At 43.8% G+C, this 15,828-nt stretch overlaps 1 protein-coding gene across 1 annotated transcript; it reads right to left on the reverse strand.

The window, feature by feature from the left end:
• Positions 1–13,873: 13,873 nt before the first annotated feature.
• On the reverse strand, positions 13,874–15,783 carry LOC125529161 (homocysteine S-methyltransferase 4-like). The gene is made up of 6 exons (XM_048693568.2): positions 15,411–15,783; positions 15,073–15,311; positions 14,843–14,972; positions 14,484–14,687; positions 14,323–14,394; positions 13,874–14,224 (listed from the first exon to the last, which is right to left on the reverse strand). The coding sequence occupies exons 1-6, from the start codon at positions 15,639–15,641 to the stop codon at positions 14,018–14,020; spliced, it is 1,083 nt and encodes a 360-aa protein (XP_048549525.2). The 5' UTR covers positions 15,642–15,783; the 3' UTR covers positions 13,874–14,017.
• Between the last annotated feature and the right edge of the window lie 45 nt (positions 15,784–15,828).

Genomic DNA, 15,828 nt, shown 5'->3' on the forward strand with positions numbered 1-15,828 from the left:
ATTATGTGTGATGCTAGTGATTATGCTGTAGAGGCTGTTCTAGGACAAAGAGTTGATAAGAAATTAAATGTTATTCAATATGCTAGTAAAACTCTAGACAGTGCCCAAAGAAATTATGCTACTACTGAAAAAGAATTTTTAGCAGTTGTATTTGCTTGTGATAAGTTCAGACCTTATATTGTTGATTCTAAAGTAACTGTTCACACTGATCATGCTGTTATTAAATATCTTATGGAAAAGAAAGATGCTAAACCTAGACTTATTAGATGGGTTCTCTTGCTACAAGAATTTGATTTGCATATTATTGATAGAAAGGGAGATGAGAACCATGTTGCAGACAACTTGTCTAGGTTAGAGAATGTTCTTGATGACCCACTACCTATTGATGATAGCTTTCCTGATGAACAACTAGTTGTCATAAATGCTTCTCGTACTGCTCCATGGTATGCTGATTATGCTAATTATATCATTGCTAAATTTATACCACCTAGTTTCACATACCAGCAAAAGAAAAAGTTCTTCTATGATTTAAGACATTACTTTTGGGATGACCCACACCTTTATAAAGAAGGAGTAGGTGGTGTTATTAGACATTGTGTACCTGAGCATGAACAGGAACAGATCCTACGCAAGTGCCACTCCGAGGCTTATGGAGGACACCATGCTGGAGATAGAACTGCACATAAGGTATTGCAATCTGGTTTCTATTGGCCTACTCTCTTCAAGGATGCTCGTAAGTTTGTCTTGTCTTGTGATGAATGTCAAAGAATTGGTAATATTAGTAGACGTCAAGAAATGCCTATGAATTATTCACTTGTTATTGAACCATTTGATGTTTGTGGCTTTGATTATATGGGACCTTTTCCTTCCTATAATGGGTATACACATATTTTAGTTGCTGTTGATTACGTTACTAAGTGGGTAGAAGCTATTCCAACTAGTAGTGTTGATCATAACACCTCTATTAAGATGCTTAAAGAGGTTAATTTTCTAAGGTTTGGAGTCCCTAGATACTAAATGACTGATGGTGGTTCACATTTTATTCATGGCGCTTTCCGTAAAATGCTTGCTAAGTATGATGTTAATCATAGAATTGCATCTCCATATCATCCACAGTCTAGTGGTCAAGTAGAACTTAGCAATAGAGAGCTTAAATTAATTTTGTAGAAGACTGTCAATAGATCCAGAAAGAACTGGTCCAAGAAACTTGATGATGCATTATGGGCTTATAGAACTGCATATAAAAATCCTATGGGTATGTCTCCGTATAAAATGGTTTATGGTAAAGCTTGTCACTTACCTCTTGAATTAGAACATAAGGCATATTGGGCTATTAAAGAGCTCAACTATGACTTCAAACTTGCCGATGAGAAGAGACTTTTTGACATTAGCTCACTTGAGGAATGGAGAACCCAGGCTTATGAGAATGCCAAACTGTTTAGAGAAAAAGTTAAAAGATGGCATGACAAAAGGATACAAAAACGTGAGTTTAATGTAGGTGACTATGTATTGTTATACAACTCTCGTTTAAGATTTTTTGCAGGCAAACTCCTCTCTAAATGGGAAGGTCCTTACATCATCGAGGAGGTATATCGTTCCGGTGCCATAAAAATCAACAACTTCGAAGGCACAAATCCAAGGGTGGTGAACGGTCAGAGAACCAAACATTATATCTCGGGTAATCCTATAAATGTTGAAACTAATGTTATTGAAACCGTAACCCCGGAGGAGTACATAAGGGACACTTTACATAACGTTTCAGACTCCGAAAAGGAATAGGTACGTGGTACGGTAAGTAAACCAACTCCAAAATAGTTCTAATGGCAATTTTTCTCTGTTTTGGAATATTTAAGAAAATAGAAAAATAAGAAGCAGACCGGAAAGGACACGAGGCTTCCACGAGGGTGGAGGGCGCGCCCCCCTGCCTCGTGGGCACCTCGTGTGCTCTCCGGGCCCCGTTTTCTTGCACGATACTTCTTTTGGTCGGTAAAAATTCATTATATAATCTCCCGAAGGTTTTGACCACCGTATCACGCAAATATCCTTTGTTTTTGTTTTGAGCTGTTTCTGCTGCAGATTAGAGCAATATGTCATCCCAAGATTCGGAGGGAGAAAGCTATGTGGTTGATTACCTTGCAGATCATAAGGTTTACGGGGACTTGGAGCATTGTGGTTGGACCATGGAGGAAGAAGAAGACTATGAGCCTAAGGGAAAGGAGGAGACGAGCTCAGATGAAGATGAAGTCCCATTACCTCAACCTGGGGACATGCATGTGGAGTTCAAAAAGTCAAGCCTCCCCAATAGAGCAAAGAAACCTAAGATCAAGTTTATCCCTTTCCGTCTCTTGTAGGAGAACAAACAAGAACTATGCAAAAAGGTACTAAGCCTTGAGCGGGAGATCGAGGATCTAAAGGAGAAGAATTTTGTCCTCAAGCGCAAATTAAGGAAGAAGCGCACGCCATCAACAACTCCTTCATCACCACCTCCGAGGAAGGAAACATAAACACATGTGTATGGGCACTCCCCTTGGCAACTGCCAAGCTTGAGGGAGTGCCCCGATATCATATCACCATCACTTTTATCTTTACCATTTTTCTTAGTTCGATCCTTTTGGTAATATCTTGATCTAGTAGAATAAAGTTTTAGTATGATCTAGTTGTGAGTTTTGCTTTATGATCATTCTATGTAATCGAGTCCGTGAGCTATATATAATAAAGATTAGTGTTGAGTCAAGGGCTTGATTATTTTTCTATGATCTTGAGGGAATAGAATAAAAGAGAAGAAATAAAGAGATCATATGGATCTTATGGAGAGTAGTGACTTCACATATAAAGAGTATGATGAATAAAAGTTGTTGAGAGTTGACAAACATAGTTTTGGTCATAATTGCAATTAATAGGAAGTAATAAAGAAAGAGAGGTTTTCACATATAAATATACTATCTTGGACATCTTTTATAATTGTGAGCACTCATTAAAGTATGATATGCTAAAGAGTTAACGTTGGACAAGGAAGACAACGTAATGGGTTATGTTTTCTTACATCTGAGATAAATTATATTGTCATGGATCATCCAACATGTTGAGCTTGCCTTTCCCTCTCTTGCTAGTAAATTTCTTTGCACCAAGTAGAGATACTACTTGTGCTTCCAAATATCCCTAAAACCAGTCTTACCATGAGAGTCCACCATATCTACCTATGGATTGAGTAAGATCCTTCAAGTAAGTTGTCATCGTTGCAAGCAATAAGAATTGCTCTCTAAATATGTATGACTTATTAGTGTGGAGAAAATAAGCTTTATATGATCTTGTGATGTGGAAGAAATAAAAGCGACGGACTGCATAATAAAGGTCCATATCACAAGTGGCAATATAAAGTGACGTTCTTTTGCATTAAGATTTTGTGCATCCAACCATAAAATCACATGACAACCTCTGCTTCCCTCTGTGAAGGGCCTATCTTTTATTTTTGTCTTATACTTCATGCAAAGAGTCATGGTGATCTTCACCTTTCCTTTTTACATTTTATCCTTTGGTGAGCACAATGTGTTGGAAAGATCCTAATATATATGACTAATTGGATGTGGGTTTTCATGAACTATTATTGTTGACATTATCCTTGAGGTAAAAAGTTGGGAGGCAAAACTATAAGCCCCTATCTTTCTCTGTGTCCAATTAAAACTTCATAACCATAAATATCACGTGAGTGTTAGCAATTGTGAAAAACTAAAAAATGGTTGAGTATGTGGACTTGCTGAGAAGCTCTTATATTGACTCTTTCCTGTGTTATGATAAATTGCGATTGCTTCAATGACTGAGATTATAGTTTGTTAGTTTTCAATGAAGTTTCTGATTCATACTTGAGTATGTGAATGAATTGTTACTTTAGCATAAGAGATCATATGACTATATATATATATAGCCCGTCTATGCTGATAATATTATCAGAATAGTTATTCTGATAACACTTCCGCACTGCATGCTCAACGCGAGGGCACTGCACTTTTTTTAGCAAGAGCACTGCATTACAGAGACTAGTGAACTTCGTGTCGGAAAAAACTGCGTGTAGTGTTTTTCTGGTACTGTTTTCACTCTAATTTTTTAACCGTTTATCGGAATGAGACATGTAATATACCGTTGGAAAGCTACGGATTAGGCGCAACTTTGCCATGTTGAACACTTTTCGGGATTCCCCACGGTTTAAGAGCAGTTTCAAAAACGGTGTGGCCCACAAAGAGTGGCAGTGAGTGTTTTTTCGCGTTTTTTTCTAAACCACTCGTCGGAATGAGGCAAATGATACACTGTTGGATAGATATCATCGAGGCGCATCTTTTTCATAACTATTTTTTTCTCTAATTCGTTATGGTTTAAGAGCAGTTTCAAATTTACAAAATCGCGTAATTCTGTTTTTCAATTTTTTTCAAATTTTTGGTACTGTTTTCGCTTCAGTTTTTTAACCGTTTGTCGAAACGAGGCGTGTTATATACCGTTGAAAAGCTATGGACAAGGCGCAACTTTCATATGTTAAAATGTTTTTGAGATTCCTTATGGTTTTAAGTTAATTTTGAAAATCGTGCGGCAGATGACGAATGGCAACGACCATTTTTCACGAAATTTTTACAAACCGCTAGTCGGAATGATTCAAACGATACGCCGTTGGAAATATATCGACGAGGCGCAACTTTTTCATGTAGAACACTCTCTCTAATTCTTTACGGTTTAAGAGGAATTTCGAATTTACCGAAATACGGACACTCTGTTTTTCGCGACACCCCAAATCGACGTGCGTACTTCATCTGACTGAAAACCGCACTGCATCCGACGAAAAACCGCACTGCATCAGTCGGGTAAGAGGAATGCATGGTTTTCTTTTATTCAAATGTAGTTTTTTCAAGGACGAGGAAGTGGACCGCACTTCACGTCGGGCGTAAGTGAACCGCAACACTATCGAGCAGTGAACCTCATTACTTTTTTTGTCGTTTCGGTAACATTTTTTTCTTTTACACTTACGAGATGAACAACATCATACGCCCGACCGCACTACTTCAAACTGAAAACCGCACTGCATTGGATGGGCAAGTGAGCTGCATAATTTCTTTTGTCGAACATAAACTTTCTTAGACGAGTTTTTGTTGTCTTTTTTAACATCTTTTATGAACGAAAGTGGACCACATAGACGAGGGCAAGTGAACCGCGACATATATCAAAGTGAACCGCAATAATATCTTGTTGTTTTGCTAAATCTTTCACATTTTTTCGTATTGGGCGCAAGTGAATAACATCACTCTTAAAAGTGAACCACATCCGAGGACCAAACACACTTCAAGTATTGATGTAGTCGACTGCACGAAATAGGTAGCCGAGCCGCACACGCGCGCAAACTGAGCTTCATGGAGCTCGGCCCGAATGAAGTGCACATCCACAAAGAACATACGTACTACCCCCCAAAACAAAGTGCACGTGGACGACAACCGAAACCACACCGCAATGTTCTAGCCATATGCTCACATACAAGATGGGCTTCTACAGGTTCAGTGGACAACTACGGGGACGGGGAACTGCACACCCGTGTCCTCTCCACTGCTCGCCACGGAGCCAGTGTACTTCATGAATAGGCCCGTTGCACTGCATCAACAACAACCAAAATTACCCCAAGAGAAGAGTGGAACGGTTGCTACGCCTATTTGTTGATGCGTAATGCACGGCAGCCGTCCCTGATCCACGGGCACCCAGCAGCAGTGCACTTCCGGCCGGCATTACAATATTCACCTGCAAAACACCCAAAGGGGTAGGAGCCCGTGCGTCACCCAAATTCGCCATGGGAGGCCGGCGGACTGCATCACCTATCTTTTCTGCAAAAAAGAGAGAGTAAAATGAACCTCAAGAGCAAAAGTACAGTGGACTGCATTTGCAATTTTATTTGTCTTCAGAAGAACACAAAATACACAAATCTCATCGACGGGAACAACAAACTGCAGTGCACTAATTTTCCTCCAAAAATAAAATAATGAACTGCAACAATCTCAAACAATGGCGTGGTTGCCTGTTCGTCAGTGGGGAGAAAGCAGGGGAGGCTGGTGCATCGGGGTGGTTGGTGTTGGAAATATGCCCTAGAGGTAATAATAAAATGGTTATTATTATATTTCCTTGTTCATGATAATTGTCTATTGTTCATGCTATAATTGTGTTATCCGGAAATCATAATACATGTGTGAATACATAGACCACAACATGTCCCTAGTGAGCCTCTAGTTGACTAGCTCGTTGATCAACAGATAGTCATGGTTTCCTGACTATGGACATTAGATGTCATTGATAACGGGATCACATCATTAGGAGAATGATGTGATGGACAAGACCCAATCTTAAGCATAGCACAAGATCGTGTAGTTCGTCTGCTAGAGCTTTTCTAATGTCAAGTATCCTTTCCTTAGACCATGAGATTGTGCAACTCCCGGATACTGTAGGAATACTTTGGGTGTGCCAAACGTCACAACGTAACTGGGTGACTATAAAGGTGCACTACGGGTATCTCCGAAAGTGTATGTTGGGTTGGCACGAATCGAGACTGGGATTTGTCACTCCGCATGACGGAGAGGTATCTCTGGGCCCACTCGGTAAGACATCATCGTAATGAGCTCAATGTGACTAAGGGTTGGTCACGGGATGATGTGTTGCAGAACGAGTAAAGTGACTTGCCGGTAACGAGATTGAACGAGGTATTGGGATACTGACGATCTAATCTCGGGCAAGTAACGTACCGATAGACAAAGGGAATTGAATACGGGGTTTATTGAATCCTCGACATCGTGGTTCATCTGATGAGATCATCGTGGAATATGTGGGAGCCAACATGGGTATCTAGATCCCGCTATTGGTTATTGGCCGGAGAGTTGTCTCGGTCATGTCTGCATGGTTCCCGAACCCGTAGGGTCTACACACTTAAGGTTCGGTGACGCTAGGGTTGTAGAGATATTAGTATGCGGTAACCCTAAAGTTGTTCGGAGTCCCGGATGAGATCCCGGACGTCACGAGGAGTTCCGAAATGGTCTGGACGTAAAGATTTGTATATAGGAAGTCTAGTTTCGGCCACCGGGAAAGTTTCGGGGGTCATCGGTATTGTACCGGGACCACCGGAAGGGTCCCGGGGGTCCACCGGGTGGGGCCACCTATCCCGGAGGGCCCCATGGGCTGAAGTGGGAAATGAACCAGCCCCTGGTGGGCTGGTGCACCCCCATGGGCCTCCTCCTGCGCCTAGGGTTGGAAACCCTGGGGGTGGGGGGCACCCCACAAAACTTGGGGGGCAAGTCCCCCCCTTGGCCGCCGCCCCTCCCTGGATGGGATCTACAAGGGGGCGGTGCCCCCCTGGCCCCTATATATAGTGGAGGGGAGGGAGGGCAGCCGGACCCAAGTCCCTGGCGCCTCCCTCCCTCCCGTGACACCTCTTCCTCCCCGCTTGCGCTTGGCGAAGCCCTGCCAGGATCCCGCTACTTCCACCACCACGCTGTCGTGCTGCTGGATCTCCATCAACCTCTCCTTCCCTTGCTGGATCAAGAAGGAGGAGACGTCTCTCCCAACCGTACATGTGTTGAACGCGGAGGTGCCGTCCGTTCGGCGCTCGGTCATCGGTGATTTGGATCACGACGAGTACGACTCCATCAACCCCGTTCTCTTGAACGCTTCCGCTTGCGATCTACAAGGGTATGTAGATGCACTCCTCTCCCTCTCTTTGCTAGATGTCTCCATAGATTGATCTTGATGATGCGTAGAAAATTTTAAAATTCTGCTACGTTCCCCAACAGTTGGCGCATCGGGGCTCCCTGAAGCAGCGAGTCGCCGAAGTAGGAGGCAGGGGCATCCGGCGGCCACCTGCATCGTAGGCGGCGACGGCGACGGTGGATCCACGTCGGATCCGCTGGGGCTACTTTGATCCGGCCGCTGGATGCAACGAGAGGATGCAGGGGCGGGGAAGGCTGGATCCAGTTGCCGCGGCCTAGAAGGAGGCCACCAGGGCGGCAGGGGATAGCGGTGCTTTGACGCCGATGGTGCTCGCGGGCAGGTGCGTGCTGCCGGCATGGGGAGAGGTGGCAGGACGGCGACCTGCTGAAGGGTGGTGCGATGGCGGTCTACTTGTGCGTTGTGTGGGGGCGGCGCCGTGGGAGGTTGTGGCCGGGACGGTGGCTGGCTGGGAGGCGGTGGTGTGGGGAGAAGGTGGGGGGTTCCACGCCGGGGGGGTCATGGCCGGGGCGGTGGCTTGCTGGGAGTCGCCGGTGCGGGCAGAAGGTGGGGTGGGGGATCGAGGAGAAGGTGGGGAGTGGGGTGCGCGTGGGTGGAGGTGGGTGGGGTGGGCTGTTTGTTTTTGTTCTGTTCAGGTGGGCGTACGGGTGTTATCAGAATAAGAGGAAGTGTTATTAGAATAAGGTCTTAAGGGGTGTTATTAGAATAAGGTCTTAAGGGGTGTTGTTCTAAGAATAATCATGATCCCTCATGTCCGTATTTTATTTTATCGACACCTCTATCTCTAAACATGTGGACATATTTTTCAATTTCGGCTTTCGCTTGAGGACAAACAAGGTCTAAGCTTGGGGGAGTTGATACGTCCATTCTGCATCATGCTTTTATATCGATATTATTGCATTATGGGCTGTTATTACACATTATGTCACAATACTTATGCCTTTTCTCTCTTATTTCACAAGGTTTACATGAAGAGGGGGAATGCCGGCAGCTGGAATTCTGGGCTGGAAAAGGAGCAAATAGTATAGACCTATTCTGCACATCTTCAAAAGTCCTGAAACTCCATGGGAATTATTTTCAGAATATAGAAAAAATATTGGGCGAAAGAAGTACCAGAGGGGGCCACCCACCGTCCACGAGGGTGGGGGTGCGCCCTACCCCCTGGGCGCGCCCCCTGCCTCGTGGGCCCCCCTGGTGGCCCTCTGATGCCCATCTTTGGCTATATGGAGTCTTTCATCGAGGAAAAAATCATAAGCTAGCTCACGGGACGAAACTCCGCCGCCATGAGGCGGAACCAATCTCGGGCTCCGGCGAAGCTGTTCTATCGGGGAAACTTCCCTCCGGGAGGGGGAAATCATCACCATCGTCATCACCAACGATCCTCTCATCGGGAGGGGGTCAATCTCCATAAACATCTTCACCAGCACCATCTCATCTCAAACCCTAGTTCATCGCTTGTATCCAATCTTTGTATCCAAACCTCAGATTGGTACCTGTGGGTTGCTAGTAGTGTTGATTACTCCTTGTAGTTGATGCTAGTTGGTTTACTTGGTGGAAGATCATATGTTTAGATCCATTATGCATATTAATACCCCTCTGATTATGAACATGAACATGAATATGCTTTGTGAGTAGTTACGTTTGTTCCTGAGGACATGGGAGAAGTCTTGCTATAAGTAGTCATGTGAATTTGGTATTCGTTCGATATTTTGATGAGATGTATGTTGTCATCCCTCTAGTGGTGTCATGTGAACGTCGACTACATGACACTTCACCATTGTTTGGGCCTAGAGGGAGGCATTGGGAAGTAATAAGTAGATGATGGGTTGCTACAGTGACAGAAGCTTAAACCCTAGTTTATGTGTTGCTTCATAAGGGGCTGATTTGGATCCATATGTTTCATGCTATGGTTAGGTTTACCTTAATACTTCTGTTGTAGTTGCTGATGCTTGCAATAGGGGTTAATCATAAGTGGGATGCTTGTCCAAGTAAGGACAGTACCCAAGCACCGGTCCACCAACATATCAAATTATCAAAGTACCAAACGTGAATCATATGAACGTGATGAAAACTAGCTTGACGATAATTGCCATGTGTCCTCGGGAGCGCTTTCCTTCATATAAGAGTTTGTCCAGGCTTGTCCTTTGCTTAAAAAAGGATTGGGCCATCTTGCTGCACCTTATTTACTTTTATTACTTGCTACTCGTTACAAATTACCTTATCACAAAATTATCTGTTATCGATAATTTCAGTGCTTGCAGAGAATACCTTACTGAAAACTGCTTATCATTTCCTTCTGCTCCTTGTTGGGTTCGACACTCTTACTTATCGAAAAGGCTATGATAGATCCCCTACACTTGTGGGTCATCACCCCCCAGGCGCAGCCAAGGCCCATTATGTTCCTTCTGGTCCATAAAAAATCTCCGTAAATTTTCATGGCATTTGGACTCCATTTGATATTGATTTTCTGCGATGTAAAAAACATGGAAAAAACAGCAATTGGCACTTGGCACTATATCAATAGGTTAGTATCAAAAAATGATATAAAATGACTATAAAATGATTATCAAACATCCCGAATTGATAATATAACAACATGGAACAATCAAAAATTATAGATACGTTGGAGACGTATCAACGAGCAGGAATTAAGCTTGGGATGCTGATACGTCTTCAATGTATCTATAATTTTTGATTGTTCCATGCTGTTATATTATCATTCTTGGATGTTTTACAATAATTTTATAGCAACTTTATATTGTTTTTGGGGACTAACCTATTGACATAGTGCCCAGTGACAGTTGTTGTTTTTTTGCTTGTTTTTTACTTCGCAGAATCAGTACCAAAAGGAGTCCAAATGCAACGAAACATTTTGGAGATTTTTTCTGGACCAGAAGACACCTTGGGGGCCAAGAAAGCACCAGTGGAGATCCCCGTGGGGACCACAAGACACCTGGGCGCGCCCAGGTGGGTTGTGGGCCCCACGGAGGTCTCCTGCACCGCCTCTTCGCCCTAAAAATTCCGAAATATTCCAGAAACCCTAGGAGAGCTGACGAAACACAACTCCAGCTGTCGCAAGTTTCAGAACCACGAGATCCAATCTAACACCATCACGAAGGGGTTCATCATCCTCATTGGTGCCTCTTCGATGATGCGTGAGTAGTCCACCATAGACCTAAGGGTCCGTAGGCAATAGCTAGACGGCTTCTTTTCTCTTTTGATTCTCAATACAATGGTCTCTTGGAGATCTATTTGATGTAAACCTTTTTTGCGGTGTGCTTGTTGGGATCCGATAAACTTTGAGTTTATGATCAGATCTATAGCCATGAATAATATTCGAGTCTTCTTTGATCTCTTATATGCATGATTATTTAATGCATCGTATTTCTTGTTCGAATCTTTGGTTTAGTTAGACCAACTAGATCGATTTTTCTTGCCATGGGAAGAGGTGCTTTGTGATGGGTTCGATCTTGCGGTGTCCTCTCCCATTGACAGAAGGGGCAGCGAGGCACGCATGTATCGTTGCTATTAAGGATAACAAGATGGGATCTATTCCTACATGAACAGATCTTGTCTACATCATGTCATTGTTTTTATTGCACTATTCCGTTTCTTCATAAACTTAATACACTAAATGCATGTCGGAGAGCGGTCGATGTGTGGAGTAATAGTAGTAGACGCATAATCGTTTCGGTCTATTCATCTTGGATGTGATGCCTATATATTGATCATTGTCTTGGATATCGTCATAATTATTCAATCTTCTATCAATTGCCCAACAGTAATTTGTTTACCACCGTGTGCTATTTTTCTCGAGAGAAGCCACTAGTGGAATCTACGGCCCTCGGGTCTATCTTTCATCATATTGCTTTTAGATCTATTTTTCACCGCTTTTGTTTTCATATCTGTTATTCTAAAAACCCAAAAATACCTTATTGCACTTTTTTTAATTTATTTTACTTTGTGTTTTTGCAAGATCTATTTGTCCAAAAGCATACAAACAAATCTATCTTTTTATCGAGGAGGGATGACAACCCCTCTTACGCATTAGGTTGCGAGGATTTGTTCTTTGTGTGCAGGTCCCGTTTACATAGTGTTGCTTGGTTCTCCTACTGGATTGATACCTTAGTTTCATAACTGAGGGAAATACCTATCATAGATGTACTGCATCATCCCTTCCTCTTTGAGAAAATACCGACACAATTTCAAGCCACATCAGCCATCTTATTCGAGTAGGATTGATTGTGGCCTGGGTTAAAGTAAACAATAAAATTTTGATGTGATTTTTAAAATTAAGGTGTAATTAAAATTGTTTCTCAAATTAGTTACAACTAATGTAATTAAATCAATTACAATAACACTATTAGTAATGTCTTTATTTTCTTGATGGTGTGATGGATATATCATCAGAGTGAGGCGAGACATGATTTTATAAATAATTTAAATATTAGATATTCAATAGCGCACAGACATCATTTAGTTACCCTAAACATCTATCTCGAAAAAAATACTTCTATCTTCTTAAAAAGAAAAGGAAAAAAAAACTTATCTAGAAAAAACATCTTCCATTAAGTGGGTTTGGTTCTCTTCTAATTATCTCCAACCCTTCCATTTCCCACTTAATGGGTTTGATTCTCTTCTAAATTCTCTCCAACCAAACAAGTTGCATATACAGACAACCCAAAAAAAAAACTGCATATAGACACGTCGGCCTCAGAGAGGCATGCAGGGACCCGAGATGTACTCCTCTGTGGATTGGAAACGATTTTTTTTTTTGAATTAAGGGATTTCTTTCCAATCCTATATAGCACTTGATCCTCACTAGCTAATTTATATATTTTGACATCAACATGAAAGCATTTCACCTCACAATGGGATAAGGCCTACGTTCCTCAACATATAGTCATACATGATAAAGATCCATCACAGTATTTTTATTCAATTATTCTACTTGTATTTAATAAATACTCCCTCCGTCTCAAAATATAAGAATGTTTTTAACATTAGTGTAGTGTTAAAAACGTTCTTATATTATAGGACAGAGAAAGTAATTCATAACTATACATAATCAAATTCTATCTCTGTATTAAAATATTAAAAAAGGCTAAACTAGCCTACAAAACATTTTACATTTAATAAGAAGGAAATATAGTAAATATACGGAGTAATAAATTATATATATATATATATATATATTCCAATTTTTGAAAAAAAATTCATTCAACTATTTTACTTGTATTTAATAAATATTTTAAACCATACATAATCAAATATAATAAATTATCTCTATTTTAAATTTTTAACTCACATGTCATTTCATCAACCAATTCTCAATTTCCCATAGCAACAAGTTGAGTATCCTGTAATTTCACTAATGCACGATTGCTGACCCGACCCTACTTGTCACCTGCACTGTACTGTAGAAGATCTCAACTCGAAAACGAATTTGAGCATCCGGTTGCTCCACACCTTATACAAACATTAAATTCAAAAAATACCCAAAAAGATAGAAGGATCTCAACTCGAATACGAATTTGAGCATTCGGTTGCTCCACACCTTATACAAACATTAAATCCAAAAAATACCCAAACAATAAATAGAAAACTTAGATTTTGTTCGAATTTGAGCATCCGGTTGCTCCACACCTTATACAAACATTAAATTCAAAAAGTATCCAAAAATAAATAAATAAAACTTAGATTTTGGAATATCAACCTGGTTCCCGATCTACTCCCATATGAAATTTGATGAAAAATACCATAAAATGTATTCGTGGCAAAAAACAAAATTTCCTATGTATAAAAAACTGTTTAGTTGGATTTTTATTCGGACAACATTTTCTTCGGCACAGAACATCCCACTAGTCGATTGAGAACCCAGGTATCATATCCTTAATTTCCGATTTTTTGATTTTTCGGTATTTTTTACATTTAATGTTTTTTTAATATTCGTATAGGTGTGTGGAACACCCAGAAGTTCCTTTGTAATTTCCGTCTGAACCCTCAAAACTACACTCTAGTTTCACTGGTACACGGTTGCTGAGTAATATTACAGCCACCTCCCAAACTCAAAGCACCGCCAAAATACGCAGCCAAAACAAGATAGACAGCAACACAGCGGAGAATACGACTAAAATTAGAAAGATCAAAGAACCAAGCTTCGTCATAACAAAAAGAGCCATGAGAACGATTTACATCACAACAGGGCCATGAGAACGACGATCTACATACACCTCTACGCCAGCATCGCGGTCGATGTAGAAAGGGTGGCCTATAGGCTCTACAGGACGGCCACGTCAGGGTAGTCATCGTCGGTATCGGCGTCGGCGGCAGCATCCTCCTCCCGCAGCGCCCGCGCGATGGCCCTCACCGTCGCCGGGCCCGTCCTGCAGCACCCTCCCACGAGGGAAGCTCCTGCCTGCCTCCACTTGCCGACGCACGACACGAAGTCCGTCCCCGCAACACCACCACCAGCAGCAGCCGAGTCCTGCAACGCACGCACCAGCGAACGGTCCGTGATGCAACGCAAACGGGCATGATCGAGGACATCTATCTGCAGCTGTTGCCAAGAGACGGAGAACTCACCACCCACTCCTTGGTCTCGGCCACGTACGTCTCCCCGGTGTTGGGGTACACCACGATCGGCTTGCTCGTCACCTGCAAGTATAGAACAAGTGCACGCGATTAAGTTGGCAGTACACGTGAACTAGTAGTATGCAGCGTGAGACGCAGCCGCGCGTATTCACCTTGCTAATGGAGAGGACGAGGCCATGGATTAGCCTGGGAGCCGTGCAGTTTATCCCGACGGCGGCCACCCTCCTGCAGGAGTCGGCGACGGCGGCGCACTCGGTGATGGGGTCACCGCTCGCCGCGTTGGCCCCGTCCTTGGAGGTGAAGGAGAACCAGGCGGGAATCCTGATGTCGTTCTCCTCCAACAGCTCAGCGTAAGCCTGCAATTGTGTAGCAATAAGTTGATCAGTTCATCATGGAGTGCTCACAACTAGCTAGTGACTACTCCCTCCGTTCTAAAATAGATGACCAAACTTTGTACTAAAGTTGAGCCATCTATTTTGGAACAGAGGGAGTAGTTATTAAGCATACGTGCCTGTGCTTCCAGCTTGTTTGGGATGGTCTCGAAGGCGATGAGATCCGGCCCTGCGTCCGCCAGCACCTGGAGCCGCCTCCTGTGGAAGTTCTTGAGCGCTTCCTTGGTGACGGATCTGCCATAGTCCCCGCTACGTGCACACATACATAAACATCAGTTAACTGATCAATCAAATTAAAACATGTCCAGAAGAAGATGAATGGACGGTGTCTGCTGGGATTGATCGGTACGTGTACTCGGAGCCGTCCGCGAGGTACGCCCCGTAGCTCCCGACGGAGGCCGCCACGAGCACGGGCCGGTGCGCTCTGGACGCCACGCCGTCGTACTCATCGCGCGCGGCGTAGGGGCCTTTCGACCGGCCTTCCACGAAGATGGCGCGCGCCTCCTGCGCGATCTGCACGCTCCGCCGGAGCAGCGCCTCGCCCTGCTCCCTCGACACGCCTCGCGACTGGAACCCCTGCAGCGTGGCCTGCGACACCACACGCGCACGCACCGCGTCATCGTGTGTGCACCAGAGACAGAGCATTGGCTTGGACGGGGAACGGAGGAAACGTGGGCATGTATGTACCTGGTAGGAGGCCGTGGTTATGATGTTGGCGCCTGCGTCGAGGTAGTCCAGATGGACCTTGCGGATGAGGTGGGGAGCGGAGACGAGGCACCGGGCGCTCCAGAGCTCGTCCTGCAGGTCCGCGCCGTGCGCCTCCAGCTCCGTGCCCAGGGCCCCGTCGACCACCAGCCACCCGCCCGCTTCCCGCAGCCACCGCCGCAGCGCGTCGTCGTGTCCGTCGCCACGCCCCATGGCAGCCGGCCGATGTCGGTCGTTCAGCACCTCTAGCTAGCACACACGCCGAGCACGTAAACGAGAAGGCAGGATATCGAGAAGGGGGCAAGTTTGAGGGAGTAGTGGTACGCCGAGATGAGATGACGATCGATCGCGCAGTCGCGGTGGAGGTTTTAAGACTGGGTCCGGACGGCCCGGGCGCCGC

Source organism: Triticum urartu, chromosome 3A, assembly GCF_056163025.1.
Source record: "Triticum urartu cultivar PI428250 chromosome 3A, HENAU_Tu73, whole genome shotgun sequence".
Classification (NCBI taxonomy): Eukaryota; Viridiplantae; Streptophyta; class Magnoliopsida; order Poales; family Poaceae; genus Triticum; species Triticum urartu.